We start from the raw sequence: 15,795 nt of genomic DNA on the forward strand, positions 1-15,795 counted from the left end.
AACAGGGATGAGACCAGAGGTCCAGGATTAAAATGTAAAAACTGAAAAGCATTCAGTGTGAAAGAACAGTTTTGAGGCTGCACTTGAGATATAAGTTCCGTAGCCCCCAGAGGCACAAACGTGGACCACAAGAGACAGGAAAATGAAATGACAATGAGCCAAAGTCACATGATGCTGATAAGAGGTTGGAAGCAAAGAGGGATGAAATGAAAGAAAATGGAAGAGGGAAGACAGGAAGGAAATTCAGATCCAATGTCAATTTGTGACTTGCCACAGAATGCAACAACATCCCAGCAGAATGGTTTCAATTACTGCGGGAGGCCTTTGATCTCTACCATAAGGGACCTTACAATCAGGACAAATTTTCATCTACAGTACATGTCCATACATACATACACAGTTGACTTTACGTCAACCCAATCATTTGTGAGCTTCTTAAAAAGGAAAAACAGATGCCAAATTGACCTGACCTCCTGGAGATCCACTATTTTCTCATTTGTATTTTCCTTGCCCCCTAACCTCCACTTCTTCTTCTTCAGTTGAAGGTGACCTTTTTCACAGAATGAACTTCCAGAGCCTCTAGTGAGAACAGCAGTGAAGAAGAATATTTCAACTCAGCAAAAGGATCAGAGTGAGAATAATGACATGCTAAGCCATTTCTGGCTTCTGGTTAGTTGTTTATTTTTTTTATATTTTCTCTGAGGTATAAGCCAAGGCTGGATTGCATTCTGCTCTATGGAGCGATATCTCTGTTCTTTCATGATCGGAGTCTGATCCTGAATGTAGGGGAAGAACCTGCTGTTGCACAGTTGAGATTTCACCAGGGTGTTTCAGAACGGTAAGATCTTGTCTAAGTTTTTCAAACATAGCTGGAGGTTATACACTTCTAAGTTATGCACGTATGCAGCGTAGCAGTGGGCTCAAGCTAAAGCTTCATGTATATTTGATTTGACTTTCTGGTGTGATGTATTAACATGTTCAGCTTCAACACTGCTAGCTCTTGAGCCACAAATTTCAAAATTTCAAATAACTTAAAAAGACAGAGGAGATAGAAATGAGTATTTTTACAGCACAACCATCACTCTAATCCATCCCAAAGCTATTCTTTCTTGTTTTCCCAGAATACTAGCTCTTTAAATTCTGTTAGAGATCCTAAAGATACCAAACATGTCGGGCTGAATTTTAGTGAAATATGTCTAAAATAATGCACAAGGCATTTAGAATACCTCCATTGGATGGATTGATTAGACTTCCTAAGAAACTCACTCTCTACTCTGAACAGTCAATATCTTCCAGTCAGTATTTCCCAGAATGCATAAGTTTTTAAGAATTCAAGCATGAAGAAGCCTCAAGGTTGTGCAGCTGTGAGTGAAGGAAAACCTTTCATTGATGGACATTTTTTTTTTTTTTTTAAAAAGGCACAAAACAGAAGCAGGGAATCTATGACAGTAAATAAAGATGATATTTATTCATTTTTTGGAAAGAATCTCAGCTCATGCAAGGATACAGCTCTTGTAAACAAAATCACTTGAAAATGTTATAAATGTGCACAGATTTCTTCTTTTCTTGGTGTCAAACTCTGGAATGTACAATATGTGGAAGTTAAGCCATATTACAGATATTACATAATAAGAGCTGTCACCCGATCCCTCGTTCCCACGGTGTGATTATTTCATTGAACAGCCATATTGTTAAAGAGCTGTGAGCTAAAAGGAAGAGTTTGCGTGTTTTATGTCCGGCATTGACATACTGCATGAGTGCCATGTTTATAAAGGTCAGATATACAGTATCAAGTTGGTCAAAGCACTCCCAACAGTCCAGAATTCTAACATCATGGACGCTGTTACTTGAATATGTGCAAGCAGATACCAGTGAAAGCACGCACACACATATCTTACACATGGAATGAAGCCTGAGGATGATTTAAAAGTAAAGTAACGCGTCTTTAAGACATATGTGAGATATGTATAACAATATGTAAAATAAAATTTAAAAAAAAAACAAAGAATAACAGTAACCAATACTTGTATTTGTGGTACACAGTAGCAGTAGGTCAGAGGGTTTACACCTGGTACTGTACTGGTGTTGGTTTCTCAAAAGCATCTCAGCATTAAGATACACTTTTCCATCAGCACAGAACTACTCATTGTACATTCAGTCCCACAGAGTATAACTCCCCGTTTCAACGCTCACATTTCTGCAGCCCTCAACCTTGCTAGCAGTGATAAGAATCCAGTTACCCAGGTTTTAAAAAAGATTAGCATCCAGAAGTGTTCATAGCAGCACTTCTGTAATGCTGAAACTGCTTTTGAGAAAGTACAGCAATGTACAGTACAGTAAGCATCCAACCCTTTTTCTCTTCTGTTTATGAGCTCCATCTTAAACCCCCTATGTGTAGGATTTGAACTTTTGTTTTAGACTTTGGCAACTCCAAGGTGTAGTATCAAAAAAACACTAAGAGTCTACAGCAATGCTAGCAGCTGTGCTTGGGCACTTTAAGCTACATGCTAACAGCTAACATGCTTGCAAAGACTATAGAACTTGGTCACAATTGTTAAAAAAAAATATAAAAAGATGACTAATAATATGATTTTTTTATCAGCCTCAAAAGTCCAGGATCAGTGGGGCTATGATGCTAGCATAATTAGCCCATAAAACAAAATACAGCTGAGGCTGATGGGAATGTCATTAGCTTAGCAGGTATTTATTTGGTCTTTGAATTTAAAGAGTAATTTAAGAACAGCTGAAACTCCAGTTTTTTAACCTCTTAGCTTGCTGCAGTGGGGTGTGTCAGTACATCATGACATCACCGTTGGTTGTGATTAGGGGTGCAACGGAGCATACTTCACCCGGCAGTGGTCAGAGGCGACGTGTTCAGAGATGAAGCAGACTTGAAACATTCAACCAAGAAACTTCTCATCAGTCTGCTGTTAACTTGCTCTTTAAAGTTTGATCCTGATGATGGCGCTAGATAAAAAGTTAGGGGATATTAATAACCAAATTGTCTGTAAATGATTAAATGTTGAGATATTTCATTGGATAAGTGAAAACTTTGACCTTTTTGAAACACAAAAAGTCATTAGGGTTCACTATGAAACATTCTGAACCAAAGCAGTGGACAGACAAATCAACTGATTGACTTATTGTAATTGCCATCTCTTGAGTCCCGCTGCTAGTGTGGCTGAAGAGACACTATGGTAGACACACAGACTGCACCAGTGTTTTATCAGGATTGTCTCAATTTTCTATTAAAAACAAAAAAAAGAACGACACTGTAACCACAAAAATTCTACACATAGGGGCTTTAACTCTCTGCTGGTAAAAGCTAAAATAGGGAGGATGTGAGTGTATTATAATATTATTGCTGCGCTGTACTGCATGCTTCCAGTTAGCTTAACCTCAATACTTGGAATGTGGGAAGAGATGTAGACAAGTAGACAGACATATATACGATACAGAAAGGAAAAATGATGAGTGCCGTGCAGGCTCATGCATAACACATGACAGAGCAGAAAGACGGGTCTACTCTCAGATCATGGGATTCACTGAATCAAAGAGGGGTGGGATAAAAGAGCGGAAGAGGTAGAATGGACTGTGACGGGGATTAGAGGGATGATCGCCGGGTTAAAAACAAAAAAAAAAAAAAAGAGGAGAGCAAGTTGCAGAGATGATCATAAACAGGCTGCCTTTTTGATAAACATGTCAATGTGTTGGTCAGCAACTTTGTTAATGGAAGAATGCAGCCTTTTTTTCCCCTCATTAGAGGGGATAGGGGTTTTTTTTTTTTTTTGCATGTGGATACTTGTCTGCATTACTTGCAGATTCTATATGTGGCTAAACTTCTGAGAACATTCCCAGCAGGTGAAACAGTTTGACAAAAATAGAAGAGACCAGCATAGAAGAGGCCCTCTATATATAGTATTTGACTAGACATGTCAGTAGACTTAAAAAATATAGATATACAATATCATGCTCCACATTTTCCAGACACCATCATGGCAAATGTAAGCTCCCAATACAAACACTTGATAGATTTTTTTTTTTTTTTTTTTTTTAAACAGGCACAGTAGTGTTACCCTGGATAGGAATGCTAGAAAACATATAGACAAAGAAAAAAGAAAGCAGAGCTCTCTGAGGCGCTGCAGTGATGGGAGTGGAGTACTGCTGACAGACGCCTCATAGGAAAGAAAAATTACTTGCTGCGAGGATCCAAAGATGTTAACTGAAATCAAACAAATTTCTTATTTTTTTTTTTTTTAAAATCAACTATTTTGTGCATCATAAAAAATATGAGAAAGAAAATTAGGCGGAGAAATCAAGTGCCCCCTGCTTTATACAAAAGTCAGTAGTACTGAGAGCGAACCTCTTCCCGGAGGAGTTCGAGGAACGCAGGAGTGAAGGGGAGAGAGCGTGAGTGGCAGAGTTGCAAGTCCAGCGCAGTAGTTTGAAGTAAGGCCTCAGTTGTTTTGTGTTGGCAAAAAAAAAAAAAAGAAAAAAAGAGAAACATATACATCTGTAACTTAATTACATCTAGCTTGAAAACAAAAAAATTTATATGTGCAAAATGTAAATCTTACAAATATGGGGAGAGTTTATTTTTTGTAGATCACTGAAAAGGATTGTGCTCGAGGTGGTTCATCCGATTCCCCCCCCCACCCTCTCTCTCTCTCTCCGCCCATTCAAATATCCGCCCGTCACCGCCCTCCAGCGCTCCGGTTGGTCGACAGGCCAGCAGCTGACCTTGAGGCTTGCTGTTGATTGGAGCGTTGGGCTTCACGTTGAGTGGACAGTCCGCTTTAGTTTTTCTATCTCCATCTGCGAGGACACAAACACAGCATATCGTTCAGTACGGAGATCAGAACACAATGCAGAACTGAAACATGTTCTAAGTTGGTGTGCCAGAGAAAGGTAGAGCTCATGTTTATCTGACAACTTCACCCCGCTGTGAAGCACGGTGGTGGAGGCGTCTCGCTGTGGCAGGGATTAGGAGAATTTGAATGACAATGAAGCGGCGTGCTGCAGGACGACCTGAGCTGAGCAGCGACTGCCTCTGACAAAGTGAGAAAGTATGTTGAAACACAGCGCAGTGACCCCTAGTATTCAAAATGTTTTGGACGAGACTTCCACATAGAGTCAGGCTTGTAGTTATTAAGTAGCCAAGAACAGCTTAGCTAATCGATTTCAAGGGTTCTGAAAACCACAACATTAACAAACTCAGTTCAACTCACTTGAGCTACAACTAAACTCTGGTTTATTTGTGACTTTTCCCTACATGAGTATCAACTGAAAACATCAACATACAGTCAATTGAGTACTGTCCATCTACAGGGAACAAAAGGAAAGATTGTGAGACTTCATAAAGATGGGAGAGGGTAGAAGAAGCTAACACACAGCCGCAGGTTAGGAGGTACAGGAGGACCCGTACTACCAATAACAGAAGATGCAGCGGCTGTCCTTGAAAAATGACGGCATGCACGATTTGCTATTTATGCAACCTTGCATTGAAAAACAGACAGGCGAGTGCTTCTGACTTACAAGGATTATCTGAGGAAATTGGGTGTTTCAGTGACTGCTCAGACAGTGTGAAGGACAATACATGAAGTCAACCTGACAAAACCTCCTAACCACAGAACGGCACAAAACTGCAAGAATAAACTTCGCCAAAGAACATGAAAAGTAGCCTGATGAATACTGGCAGCATATTCTTTGGTCAGATGAAACCAAAATAAATTAGTATGGGTCATATGAGGTCCAGCATGTGTGGTGTGGACCTGGCCGGGACTACCACAGTGACTGCATAGTGCTGACTATGAAACATGAGAACATGGGAAACGTGGGAGTGTGCTGATATGAGGTTGCATGAGTGCAAAAGGTGTAGGCGAGATGACATTTATAGATGGCACTATGAATGCAAGTTTGTTTGCCCAGATACTGAATGAAAAGATGACTCCCGGTCACGAGGAACTTGGCAGGAGAGGAATTTCCCAACATAACAATGATTCCAAACACACTGCAAAAATCACACAAGATGAAAAAAAAGTGAAAACTCTGACCTGGCCATGTATGTCCCCTGACCTGAATCCTATACCTCTAGAGTACTTTAAAGAGGAAGGTAATGCAACAAAACCCCTCCAGCAAAGAGCAGCTGAAAAGAATCAACTGTGAAGAATGAAAGATCTTTTCACAGACGTGTTCATGGTATCATCCATGCCCAGGAGGATCCAATCTGCCTTAAAGAATAAAGCCAGGCATACAAAATATTCAAAAAAAATACAAGAATGGAGCCACATGAAGGGTGTGTTGACTTTGGTTGCGCTTTGTTCTTAAATATTTCATGTTTTATATTTCATTACAGTTTAATTAGTCACATATTCTGTTTTTTTTTTTAATTAATTGGTTTAATTCTTGAGTTTTGTCTGAAAACAAATACAATTGTATTAAATGGACAGGATTTGTAATTACTTAACATTTTTGTAATAGTGACCATGTTTGTTATCTACTGTATACTATATATTTATTTATTTATTTATATAATATTAAAGATAAACACTAAAGAAGTCATGGGAGTTGTCAAATACTTTCTGACGCCACTGTGTGTAACAATCATTTCAATCACAGTATCAATCTTTATATAACACATCATACACACTTGCTGCAAGAGATCAATCCCATAAAAAAGGTTCAACTACCTCCTCCCACATGTCTCCCTCGATCAATAGATGTACAAATTGGAGTTGAATGTGTCTTTGCACGTTGCATCACACATTCTGTGAGCAACTTGCAGCTTCCCCCGGCAACGATCCGAGAGAAAAGCTTCAGTCCTGAGGGACAATAAGTGTGATGGCAGTGTCTTCTTTTCCCCCCCCCCCCGCTAGTTTTTCTTTTCTTTGGTTTTTCCATCTCTTTCCACGTACCGTATGTGTGGATGTAGCGGTTAACTGCAGGGGGGGGTTAAACAAATCTGCAGTTATGTGTGGACTGTGTATGCTGCAGGCTCTCTGCAGGGGTTTTCCCCTCCTGTGACGCAAGTTCTATCGGGTGCCATGCTGGGCCAGGCTGGGCCGGGCTATGCCGTGTCAGACACTGTTACACCGGAAAAATCCAATTGTCAGACTCCTGATGCCGGGTCACGTCAGAGTGCAGGGAGAAGGAATGTGTTCACTGCAGTGAGGGAGACTCTTGAGGGACCCCCATGTGACTGATGGGAGGCAGCTGAGCGACTGCTGTGCTAACAAGCTAAGCTGTCTTATACAAATCCATTGACTGACTTCAACTCAAAGTTGTTTTTTAATAAAATGAAAAATAACTTTAATAAGACACTTTAAAACAATTACTGAAAATGATGTTTTACCACAACAGTACTGTCTGCAGGCTTTGTCAATGAAGTTTAAAAAATGGGTAAGACTATTAAATGAACTAGTTTGGACTACTTGTGCCAACTGGCAAACACATTAAAAGAACATTTAAAAAAGTCATTTTCTTGACTTTTGAAACAGCAAAAATTGACGAAACAATCTTACCTCCATTTAGCTTTCAGTCATATCATATGATCATCAACTAATAGTTTGCCCAGTTGTCAAAATAATCAACTTTCCATTTTTTCAGAGCACTTTAAAGGGGTATTCCAGCAATTCAGTATTGCATGCACATGAAGTTGCAGAAAATGAAGCAGCAGAGTCTGATATATCCTGACTTTATGCTCTTTTATACAGAGATCCTGCATTATAGCCATAAAGAAGATCAGTCATAAAGCAGCCTTTGCTTTTTTACACCAATTCCAGATTCAGATACACAACGTGTAACACAACAGCGTCAGCTCCCTGTTCCGCCGTGTCAGCTGTCCCTTTTACACGGACGTCTGTGACTACCTCCGTAGCTGGCTTATTGGTGGAGCAATTCTGCCCCCCCCCCCTTCATATCCGTACCTTTTATACAGAACAGCGAAGTGGAATAAAAGCACAGCATTCCCACCTTGAACAGGCTGTGTAAAAGGGGCCTTAGTGTCTCGTATGAGACACACTCCAAAAAAAACAAAAAAAAAAAGCAACCCTACATTTCCCATAATACAACTCAAGGGCATCTTTTATTAGATCCTCCCTGCCTCCTAAATGCCCACTGCTTTATTCACACTCAACACCTTCAGTCTGTAATGTAGGCGTTCTTTGAAATAATTAAAGTCCCACTGCTAAAACCCTTATGATATCATCAGAGCTATCCCTGATGACATCATTAGGGTTTTTTAACTTTTGAAAGCTCTTCTAGAGTCACAGGAGACATTATATAACTGTTCTCACAGGCTGAAAAACACTCCTCATCGTGAGTAAACTAAACGTCATGTGTAAAATTGATGGCATGCCACTTTAAGGGCTTAATTACTTAGACTAAGTGCTCAGAAAACATGGAAATTGAAAGATCTACATTTCCATGACAACTGGGCAGATAGAAAACACAAGAACAGCTGCTAAATGGACTCGGTTGAGAATATTTTTGTTTAGTTTTTTTCAAGAGACAGGGGAGACAGGGAAAAAGAGACCATGGAATGGCATTTAACAAAACTTTGTGGGAACTATACAGTTGTTTGGTATTTATGAATACTCCTAAACGATAAAATTAACACGAGCAACCTGCAGGCTAAATATAACATTGAACCTGAATTTAAATCAAGATTATATAAGAGGAACAAATAATGGAAACTGAATTAGTTCTGTAATATTAAAACTGAGTAATTATGCTCACAAGGAATAACCTGAGGGGAAAAGATTTTTACTTGTTGATAAGTTTAAGAGCAGTTGTGTTTGTCTGCTTCTGTACTGACAGCAGCTTCTGTCCATCTCGTGTCCCCATCAAGCCTCCCACACTTATGATTAACATTCTGTTAGTTCTTAGAAGTGGCTTTTCACAAACAGTTTTGTCAGTGTTGTGTACCACTTTAATGGTGTGCATCCAAGTACTTCCATATGTGAACAAATACCATCAATATTTGGTTAAACTAATGAGAGTAATGAATGTAGACAGCCCAGCATGTGTTGCTATGGGGATCGATATTACCTGCAGGGCCACGCGCTTTAGCCTTTCCTCATCCAGCTCTCCTCGTAGCTCCGCTATCTCTTTCCTGGAAATAAACACACACACAAACACACACACACACACACACACACACACACACACACACACACACACACACTCATTAGCACGTGTATACACCTGCAACATAGATAAAAGGCTCAAACTCATGTACTCTTTGGAGAAGGTTATTTAACATTCCAACATCTATGACAAATGTGACTGAAACTAATATTGTTACCACTTCAGACTGACTGCAGCACTGTATGTATGTGAACGTAAAATCCTGCTCTCAAAAGTAGCTCATAACTTATGTCAAATCCCCTTCTGTCACTGTCCAACTCAATGTATAGTATGTATGCATTCTAAGATATAGGATGTCTGGAGCTTGCAGCCACACATTTCCACAAGCTTATATCCTAATCCCTATCCTAAAGTGACATATTCAGTGTCTCATTACATTTGCTGGCTCTTGAGCAGCTCCACAGACAGCAGCAGCTCCTTCATCTGATTCCTCAGCTCGTCCAGCTGGGAGCTGGGCTCTTCTCTGGCCTGAGACGCGCTGTCTGAGCTGGAGTTTGGGGCTGCGGGGCTGGGCTTGGCCTCGGTGTTGGCCGCGTTGGGCCTGTGGATTGACGGTGACTGGGATAAGGTGTTTGTGGAAGGCTGTGGAGATAGGAAGCGGGAGAAAAATATAAGACGGATAAGTGAGACAGACACACATTCGTCAAGCGTGCGGGACTGTAATGGAAGGATAAACACCATTCTACCAGAAGATATTTCCTTCATTTGGTGTTCGGATGATGGTGATGGAGAGAGCATGGCTAACATGTCACTCCAAAATCTCTGATAGCTGTTGAAATGGGTTGAGATATGACACAGAATATGATTCACGTCATTATTATTATTACGTCATTACTATTATTCAGTGAGCCTTTTGTGCGGGGCATTGTCAGCCTGGAACAGATCACATCCATCAGGATAAACATTTTTCAGAGGATAAAGGAAATCACTCAGAATAACTTAAACTGCTTTGCGGTGACCCTTTCTGCTCAGAGGACAAATGTTAAGAATTATGTTGGTAAACAATGACTCATCTGATCATTCCACTTTATTTTTTACATCACTGAACTCTCACTTGAGCATTCATGCATGTAATGAGACGTTTACGCAGGATGACCTAACTGTACTATCCCTTTCTGTGTAGTTTTCTTTCACATTTTGCATTGACATTCTCTTGTCTCCTAAAGAGCAATCCACACCAGCAGAGCTTTATGAAGCTTTTATGGCATCTATCACACATCTGTATCTCACAGAACAGCGTTCTTCTATTTTACTGCAAGTCAGTTTTTTTTCTCTGGAACTAAACTTTGTTAATAAGATTTGAAGACTTATAGTAGCTTTTCTGTCTACTGTGTGGGCGTTGACTGAAAGCTGTGATTGACAGTTGATTGAGTCGGACTATAGTTGCAATATTTCACTTACTTGACTATGATTCTTGCCTTGTTAGCACAATCTAGCTAAAGTAGCTAATGTGCTCCCAGTAAGCTAGCATTAGCTTGGGTCTGAGGTAGTGGGGCGTGATTCCAGAGCGTGAAAGGCAACACCTTGCACTCCTTATTTCAAAACGGAAAAGATGGAGCCGACCATAAGCAGCGACTCTGGGCTTCAAACCAGCTCTGATGTAAATCAACAGGTGACGTTACACCTCGCTATGTCCATCTTTATATAGGGTCTATAGTTAGGCATCAGGGATACACACACTGTGTTTTCAGTGAGAAACACCGAATGTAAACCTAACTTTATTTATAAAAAACTATCATTAAAATATATATATAAATGGTAAATCAAGGACCTCAGTATGAAGCTACAGAGGGAAGGAATGAATAAATAAAAACAAACAATGCCATTTATCTCTGTTGACTTCTTTTCGTCTGTTACATTTCAGATATTAATTGAATATCACCTTTAAATTGCAATTGCTAAATCTGTTCACTAATTTATTATCTATACATCTGTATAAAGATCTCAATTTAATCACTGTTTTTAATGAAACTAACCCTCCTGTAACCTATGCTCCAGTAATTAATCATCTTTTAAAGTCATGTAAATCTATTTCTCTCGTCACCACCGGGACAAAGATCACCAATTCATTTGCAAAATAAACTGCTGAAGATTCATATTCACCCTGGCTGAACTTCAGGATGTATTTTTGAATGTGGATTTTGTCCTCCATTTCTTACAGTGTAGTCATGCTATGAAGGGATTTCCTCACTGCCAGAATGGAGAATGGAGGATTGATTACAGACACTGTTATTTCTTTTAAATGTACATCATGACATCTCAGGAATGTATTAAGATACTTGGATATACTTGGATATGCTAGAAAGCGCTTGGTTAGGTGAATAAAATCACTTAATGCCTGTTTTACAATGTCTTATTGTTGACTCTCTTACTGTTGAACTATTAGATCAAGGCTGGCGTGTTCTTTGATAGTTTTATGGTGATGAGGTGCTAAATGGAAAAACCTTAAGGCAACTTACAAACTGGTCAATACATTTGTCCTCTCTACCCTTGTAGCTCCTGTTATTCAGTTTCAAGCAGGAATTTGAAGGCTGCACCCTTTCATGCCTTGGAGGACTACACACTCTGCTCTCTTCCTTCACCTTCACTAGTGAAATTGTTAAAAAGGTAAGAATCTCATTTTGAAAGAATAAGAGGGTGAGGAGAAGGACACACAGAGTCCGTGTCCTGTAATTTCACCCCTGGAAGTCTGAGCCGTTGGGTTATGAGAGCTCCAAGCCAGGCTTTACTCTGACTTGTTCTGTCTGTCTGTGTGTGTTTGTCCACCTATGTTTGTGTGTGTGCAACAACAAGGTGGTCTGATGCTGTGTACCCCCAGCTGAACAGCTAGGTTTAATTAGTTTGGTTGACCATGACCAATCTGGACTAGATAACATCGAAGCCAATTAATGAAATGCTGAACTGGAAGACTGGGGTGAGGTGGTGGTCCTCTCTCTCTCTCACACACAAACACACACACACACACGCACGCCCAGCAGATAATTGCCTTACTGTCTGGAAAGTGCCAATTAACTGGCTTGTGATGTCAGGTCAACTTTGTGGGTAAAAACCTTTCAGATGAATGTCACAGTACAGTTTCATTTTTAGGGCCCGAGCACAGCAGGGACCACCGGGCCCCTGGCACTGAAAGCAATAGGAACAGGGGCCCAATGATCACTGGGAAAGTTCTGGGAAAGAATTTTCCCAGTGAAGAGAATTCCAAATATTTACTGGTTCCAGCTTCATACAGGTGAGGATTTGGGGCTTTTCTTTGTCATATGTGACAGTTAAATGAACATATCTCTGGGTTCTGGACTGATGGTTCAATAAAAAAAAGCAATTTGAATATATTATCTTGGGCTGTTTTTCATTATTTTCTGACATTTTAAAGAAAATACAATTATGGAGACAATAATCAGCAGATAAAAAAAAAATTGTAAAAAATTGTAGTAATAATTTTCAAAAGCATAAGCTGACATGTTCATATGCTTGTTTGTCCAACAAACAGTCCCAACACCAAAACATATTATATTTACTATCATAAAAGACTAAGAAATCCAACAAATATTCATATATTCAAATATTATTTGAGAAGATAAACACTACGTTTTTAGCATTTTTGCTTAAAAAATTACTTTAAGAATAATTGATTATCAAAATCGTTGTGAATTCATTCTCAACTCAATTATTCACTTCTACAGTGTTCCTTCATTGATTGGATACAGGTGTTAATGAGGGAGCAGGATGCGCTTGTGTAAATTTTCACACGTGTGACAGAAGCATGTGCTTATAATAATAATAACATGTCTGTGTGTGTTTGTTTGAACCTGAGGAAGAGCAGTGTGCAGTTGATTCCTGTTGGTTTTGTTTTTAATCATGTTAATAAAGGTTTTTTCACTTTTGTACTTTACCAAAGCAGCGTGCCTTGAGTTTTTGGGGGGATCTATTCTCTCTTGTGGACAATAGGCGGATTGTGTGTAACAACAGGAAAGTGTAACCCCATACACTATATAAGTGTCAACAGATGTTTTTAGCCTGTCATTTCGATAATCGCATTCCAAGGGTAAAGCACTTGTGATGCAAGGTTAATGGTGAGGCTCAAATTAAATTCAGTACAACTGGAACCAGGACGACAGATCAGAGGATCTGAGGATTTATATTCCCTGCCGGAGTGTAGGAAGAACAAGAGAGCACCGTTTTATATAACAGGATTATGTGCCTTGTTTTTTAAAAAGGAGCCACACATGTTGAACCACACATTATTCATTCATTGCACATCTTAACGTCTTAGGGGAGGTGAACAAGATCAGACTGAATAAACAAGTAAAGATTAATGTTAATTCTGTGTTTTAGAAAGCACATTGCTGTTGTTGTACTTTAGCTGCTGTTTACATGAAAGTTAACAAAGACTCCATATCTTGGTCTCATTTGATGACAAGACACATTAATACAGACTAGATGAAGACTAGGCAATTCAATCAGTCAATGGCAAAATATCCCAATTATTAAGGCTTTTTTTCTCCTAAATGTAAACATTTCTTAAGTTCAAAGTGTCCCAGCTTCTCTCCACACATATAAAGTCAATACTTTTCATCTACAACATGTTGGTGAGTCAATAACAATTATGTCAGTGCTCCTACCAACTGTGAAAACTCTACCTACATTATGTGCTAAAAATATTAAAATGATACAACAACAAACATTAGACATATCATAAATATAACTTGGATTACGCTAAATGAAAAGTTATAAAACTGATGTCACTGACAGATATTTTCATCAGTGTTTAGCTTGAAAGAAAAATTCATCTGTATCTAGTAAATCAGACCAATTTACTGTAGCTCACATTTAGTGATAATAGCTATAGTCACTTTATTATTCTAATCACTACAAAAGTTGAATCATATTCATATTATTTTATATATTTTAAACTGTATTACTATATTTATTCCTGACTGCTATGTAGTCTACAAATGGTTATCATGGCAAATAGCAGGTAAATCATGTGTGACAATTAAAGCCAAAGATAAAAGAATCACAACTCTCAGTCTCCCCTTTAGCTCTTGAGCTAATGTTAGCTAACATAATCATTTTACAGACTTACAGGACGAGCTGCTGAGTGTCTGAAGATTCTGATGAAGGTGATTAAGATATCAATGTCATGTGCTTAAAAATAGAACTGAGGGATTCATTGACTATAGGTAAACATTTGCCATATTTTGCAACGTTTTCCACCTGAAACCACCGTGAAATTGGTGAATAATGATGCTCCAGGTTACCTTTCTGGCTTCTGTTAGCTTTGGTTTGGCTGCATCCTCCTCATCCATCTTGAAGGATTTCTCCACATTTACTTCCTTGTTCGGCTGCAAGGAGAAGCATTTTTATTGTATTTTTTTAAATGTACATGCATGTATTATTTCAGTTTAAAAAGATGAAGAAAGCATGATAACATTCTGCCGACATTCAGAGAACTGCCTAACCACAATGACCGTTAATCTCACACAATTATCTGGACAAGTGCAGCGGACTGATGCTCTGACTGGAGTCACTGCCCTGAAAGATGATTAAAAAAAAAAAAAAAAAGAGGGAGGAAGGCGCTGACCGCTGTATGAGAAGAGCTGCCATTAAGTGGGCGTTTCACCACATCTCACATGGTCAGGAAGTGGCTGTCAAAGTGCAAATTGTGGATCCGTGTTCCAATAAAATGTGCTACTGGTGACGGTAAAAAAAAAAAGAAAAAAAAAGAAAAGCTGCAACCTTGTGTGTGAAGGAGAGTGAGCGTGACAAAGAGTGAGTGAGTGAATGGAGGCGACAGGTCACAGAGAGCTGAGAGATGTCACAGACAAAAGGAAATCCACCGAGATGCACATCAATTTGAGAAGAAAGTGAGAAAAGGAAAAAAGAACAAACAAACAAAGACAAAAAAACAAAAGGGCTAAGTAACAAATCAGTAGTTGGCAGTGAATGCCAGGAAAGATTCATAGTCTATTAGACTTATGTTTTAAACAGATGATTCCTGATTTAAATCAAAATTTTGCTCATTTTAGACTATTTTATTAACTGCTTCTACAGCTGCTTGTGTTTAACCAACATTTACCCTCTGAGAAGAAGAACTCTTGGTCTCCTGTGTTAAAAATAAACAGCTTTTTTAGGAAAAAATAGGTTTTATTTCTCAAAGTAAGGTATCAAAGAAGTATCTGGTATGGCATTGGCATAGTGTCAAAAAGTTTTTAAAAAATTAGTGAGTCCTGGTTGCAGGTATTCATGTTATGGTTGCTTCCATCAGACACTATGGACTGTGAGATTATTATAAGGTTGTTACTTGTATTCATTTATTAAATGCCTTTTATTCTAGTCATTTCTTGACTGTATTTGATGACAGAAGAGATAGAGTGGTATCAGGGTTGGGGTTTGATAGCATTCCATCAGATCTCTATCAAATCTAGTTTAAGCTTTCAACTTTTGCAGGTCAATAGAGCCATAAATACCTAACACTCAAAGATATCATTGATACCTGTAGTAACCTTCTGTTGTCAGTGAGGCAAGAAACTGTTTTTTAATTGAAGCCTAATGTTCAATCTGCAGCTACAATCTGAAAGAGAGATGAGCAGCATAAGATATGAAACGCAAGCAACTTCCTTCAAATATTAGAAATACCTACACAGAACT

The 15,795-nt window shown here is 38.9% G+C and overlaps 1 protein-coding gene across 2 annotated transcripts in view; it reads right to left on the reverse strand.

Moving 5' to 3' along the window:
• Positions 1 to 1,443: 1,443 nt before the first annotated feature.
• LOC122999755 (CD2-associated protein) overlaps positions 1,444 to 15,795 on the reverse strand; it is a 66,141-nt gene continuing 51,789 nt past the window's right edge. For both annotated transcript variants that reach the window (XM_044376966.1, XM_044376965.1), the window contains 4 exons: positions 14,406 to 14,489; positions 9,524 to 9,729; positions 9,049 to 9,112; positions 1,444 to 4,815 (listed from right to left, as the gene is read on the reverse strand). In XM_044376966.1, coding sequence (XP_044232901.1) covers positions 4,774 to 4,815; positions 9,049 to 9,112; positions 9,524 to 9,729; positions 14,406 to 14,489 — 396 coding nt within the window. In that variant the 3' untranslated portion in view covers positions 1,444 to 4,773. The remainder of the gene's footprint in view (positions 4,816 to 9,048; positions 9,113 to 9,523; positions 9,730 to 14,405; positions 14,490 to 15,795) is intronic.

This window comes from Thunnus albacares, chromosome 16, assembly GCF_914725855.1.
Source record: "Thunnus albacares chromosome 16, fThuAlb1.1, whole genome shotgun sequence".
Classification (NCBI taxonomy): Eukaryota; Metazoa; Chordata; class Actinopteri; order Scombriformes; family Scombridae; genus Thunnus; species Thunnus albacares.